The 4,701-nt window shown below is 39.4% G+C and overlaps 1 protein-coding gene across 9 annotated transcripts in view; it reads right to left on the minus strand.

The window, feature by feature from the left end:
* Positions 1-34: 34 nt before the first annotated feature.
* The window catches only part of LOC108970407 (protein lap4), a gene marked incomplete in the record, with an annotated part of 147,788 nt that continues 143,121 nt past the window's right edge, over positions 35-4,701 (minus strand). For 8 of the 9 annotated variants that reach the window (XM_018935747.1, XM_018935750.1, XM_018935749.1 and 5 more), the window contains 1 exon segment: positions 740-3,307. In XM_018935747.1, the coding sequence (XP_018791292.1) occupies positions 1,163-3,307 (2,145 nt within the window). 9 annotated transcript variants of the gene reach the window in all.

A 4,701-nucleotide genomic window follows, 5' to 3' on the forward strand; every position in this document is an offset into this window, starting at 1 on the left:
ATTACATTTTTATTTAAAATTTTTAATATTTTTATTTAAAATTTTTTGTAATTTCTTCAAGCGTTATCGTGCTCATCGTCTTATTGGAAGCAAACAGGCTTATGCTTTACTAGTGCTACAAGCTATTTGCAGCAGCCACTTAGCGTGTGCAACGCTACTTTTTCGCCTAAAAGCAAAATAAACCGCATAAACGTTGGGGAAGCATTGAAAATAAAGTAAAAAAAGACGGCAAAAGTAAATGTAAAAATTAGTTCGTTAGCAAATAAGCAAATAAAAATTTTATTTAAATTAATTAAATGAAATCTTTCGCTTAGAAAATCGATCAACGATAATCGATCGATCAACACGAAAACGTGTTGGATTTTAGCATTTCTTGAGAATTTTTGTGGGATCACTAAAACTAATGTCGTTTGGGTATCGTCATTGTAAATGCATATAAACAAATTATATTATGGACGCTAAATTAGTTACAAATGATAAATGCAAATGGTGGTTAATTGAAAACGTAGATCAAATAATTATCAATTAAATAATATGCTGTAGTAAATGTAAATAATTAAAATATCATAAAACGGTAAAAATATAAAATCGGGATTCATATGTTGGGGCGCTTGGGCTATAATAACATGCGACATGCAAATCGCAATAAATAACGGCATATATTTCGTTACAATTTCAAGATCATTACTTTACATAACACTTTTAAGTAACATTTGGTAGTCGAAAAAGTATTTTCGTATTTTAAAATATAGCGAATTGCTCCATTATTTCTACTCATTTTTAAACAGCGGTAACTTTTTTGCAACTTCCGCGAATTGAAAATTTTTATTAATCAATTAATTCACAAGATACGAAAAAACTTTTTCGACTACCCAAAATAAATTGTTGGCTGCAACTAAGCTTAAAAATTAAAAAAAAAACTCGCTTGTGTTGCATAATCCTACACAATATGTTTATGCATGTACTATATATACACCCACTACTCCTCTCTTGCAAATGCAACTGGTTGCAGAAAGAGTAAATATGTTTGCGCATATTTATCATTCTATCCCCCCACACATAAATATGTACGCCGCTGCATGCATTTGTACACAGTTGCTGCACTTTGCAGCGCTGCCTGTTAGATTTAGTGCAATGCCTTGCCATTTATTTTGTGTCACATTTACTTCTTGCCATTCTTCCCTTTTCGTTTTTGTTTGCTATGTTGTTGCTTCTCCGATTTCGTATGMGCGCTCGTGCTGCTGCCGCTGCTGCTGCTGGTGCCTGCTGAGCTGGCTTCTGATTTCAGCAGCACAGCTCTGGGGATGCCGCTTTTAATCACATTCGAAATTGTGGTAGTTGTGGTGGTGACAGTGCCGTCAGCATCGGTGGTGGTCGTCGTTATAACACTCTCGCCCGTTTGCTGATCGAATATCTGCTTGTGATCGCCGCCGGCGTGCAGCAGTTTATTGAAAAGTGACTCGCCGGACTCTTCGTCTTGCTGCTCGTGGTGCGCTTGCTTATGCTCTGGCTTGCGTATCGTTTCGGTGATAATGGTTTTCTTGACACCATCGTCACCGATGACAGTCTTGGTTTCTACAGTGTGCACAACATTTTGCTTCGGTGGCTTTCTGAGTACTTCATCGTCGTCGTCTATGACTGCTTGGCTGATTGCCGTCGCGATTTCATCGTCATCGGCCAGCAAGTTTTCTACCGATTTACGTAGTTGTTTTGTGATCTGCTCGAGCTTGCGTTGTTCGGCTTGTAGTTTTTCGACTGTATGTTCGATGTCCTTGTCGACGTCTTCTTGTGCGGCGTCACTTTGCTTGCTTGCTTCGGTCTGATCCGCCTCTTTCATAGACGTGTATGTTTGTGATTTTTGCAATTTCAGCGTTGATTCTGTATTGGGATTCTCAATGACTTGACAACCATCGACAAAAGTTATATTTACAGCCTCATCATCATCGTCAGCTTCGCCGTCTTCGTCCGAGTCACTGGAATCTAAAGACTCTTCCTCTTCATCCTCCTCGTCAACGTCATCGTCCTCCTCACTTTCTTCATCATCGTAACCAACTGCTAGCTTCTTAATTGTATTCCTATTACTGTCTCTTATTAGCTCTTGCAGCAGACGCTCATTACCGTTATCATCATTAACAGCTCTAGCTGCAGAACGGCTTATCCCGCTGCGGTTTGCACCATGTGATGCGACATAGTCAACCATGTATTGTTCATCGTCAGAATCCCCATAGGCGAGTTCGTGCTGCGCCTCCTCATCCTCCTCCAGACTCTTCTGCAAATTCAATTTAACACGCTCGTTCTCCAATAACTCCACCAACACATTCTTCATTTTGGCATTCAATGAGAGTTCCTCCGGCGGCCGCTGTTCCTGTTGTTGCCGCACTGTCGGCATGACAAACGTGTCGCTACGTAACACTCCTGTCGCTGCAGCTGAAAATTCTTCAGCCTCATCGTCATCATCAGGCTCATCTTTCGCTGCTTCGTCATAGCCACCTTTCCGCTTGGCAATATCTTCGATATGGTCATCATATGGCTTCGACCGCAAGCTCTTCTCTATTTCATTGTCGAAAATTGGATATTCGCGTTGAGCAGTGCTTCCCACAGCCAAACTTTTCACCTGCCCCTCGCCGGTTATCAGTGGATTAACCACCTCTACAATAGTGCTTGCTGCGTTTATACTGTGTGCTGGATAGTCGGTTTTCGTTGTTGCGCGTACTCCAGCTGGCACAACAGGCGCTGTTACGACGACTTCCTTAGCCAGTGTCTGGCGTATTGTTATCGGCACGGGCTGTATACGCAGCTTTGATATGGACGACACGCTATCAATGGACGAAGGACCAAACATGCCAATACTGTCGAAATCGTCAGATGGACCGGAATCATCGTCGGTGCGTAGGAAGAGTTTCTCATTATTTGCATGAACAGTCACAATGGAGGCGGCATCCTCTTCATCTTCGTCCTCCTCTTCCTCCTCGCTGTCGTCATCGTCATCCTCATCCTCATCCTCGTCATCCTCATCATCGTCCTCTTCATCTTCCTCATGGTCATCCTCATCGACAGTGTCCAGTAGCGCAGTTTCCCTCAACAGCTCCGGCGGCTCCTCATCCTCTAACGTCTCATCGTCGAGCGTTGTGATTGCCTGCGTTACGGCTGCCAGCACTGTGGCTGCCTGCTGGTTCGCACTTGCTGCATGTTGCAATGATGCAAATGGATTGCTAATTTTGTCCTTTCCGCCATCGTCACTGTCGTTATCATCGTTTTCTGGATCTTGCAACTCTAATGAGATTATCTTCTCCTGGCAAGTTTCCACCTGAATTGCGTGGTAAGTAGATGGAAATATTCGGATTCGCTTTAAGTAATTTTTCATTTCAGATTTTTTTTTTTTTTTTTTTTTTTTTTTGATTTTCTGTTTATACCCGTTAATACTTGTAAAGTACGGACATGCTAAGGCAGTTAGTTCGGTAATTTAATAATGTACAAGTAGTATGAGTAAGTTGTAGTGTACATAGTAATAAAAGTGGTGAACACCTGCTCTAGTATATGCTACTTTTATATACACATATGTACTGACAAAAGTCAGCTCTGAATGTGACATAAAGCTTAAGGTCTTCTAACTACAAGCAGGCAAATGAAAATGTTATATAATAAATATATCGAAGCATAACATACGGGTACATTAAAATACATTTAGTTAGATTAGTACATATAAAACGTTCTGGCAACACCAAGTTATGAATTGCATGCATTTAAAACTAATTTGAAAGTACACAGATATTAAGGCCACACCAAGCAATGTATAATCGATAAAGTAAGTAATGCAGAAATATTGTGAAAATCCTGAAAATTATAATTTTGACTTGTGATTTCAGCAAATTTTGGTGAAATGAAAGATATGAAAGAAATAATAATGTATCAAAAGTATTGTAACTTAGTCGAATTCAAAGGAATGTAAATTTCATACAACAAAATCTCCATCTCATGAAGCTATTATCACGGGATAAAAAGAATTTTGAGAAAAAAATGGTTTTCACTAATCTTTCTTTTCCAAAACCGTCTTACATGTTTACAAACCTATATCACAAGTTAGAACTTCAAGAATCCAAGACTCAATTAGTTCGGTTTTCACATTCTTAGGGGGTTACATGGGCTTACGGGTTTCAGAAAATCTTTTTTTATTGTCTTATTAAGTTCTACAACACCGTTCTACAATCCAAGTAGTAGTTTCGGAAAAACAGCCTTGAAATCTCTCGGCTTGAGGCCAGTTAGGCTAAGTGCGCCGTCTTTAAACGCTTTTTTTTCTCCAAACTGAGTTTCGAAAGTCGGTTGGCAAGATTGCTAGAGAACTACTCAAACGATCTTCATGAAACTTTACACAGGTCTTTGAGATACAATTCTTAAAGACTTGGACGAAGGATTTTCTTTACAATTATAACTATTTGAAATAAAATTGCGACATTTTTTCTGAAATAATTTTCACTGAAATTTACATTTTTTTACGACAATGCCTACCAAAGATGCTCCTTCGTCTCTGTTTTTTTTTCACTTTAGATGATCCTGTAAGAAGTTGTTCTGCCGACGTGGGCGCATCTTTTTTCCGAGGCGTCACCGGAATTGGCGTCGCAATGGTTGAGTTTAAAATCCAATAATTGCAGAATTTCTTTATTAATAATGTATGTTTGTAACAATAAAAAATTCAAAAGTAAT

The sequence above is a fragment of the Bactrocera latifrons genome, unplaced genomic scaffold (assembly GCF_001853355.1).
Source record: "Bactrocera latifrons isolate USDA-ARS-PBARC rearing strain unplaced genomic scaffold, ASM185335v1 scaffold_3, whole genome shotgun sequence".
NCBI lineage: Eukaryota > Metazoa > Arthropoda > Insecta > Diptera > Tephritidae > Bactrocera > Bactrocera latifrons.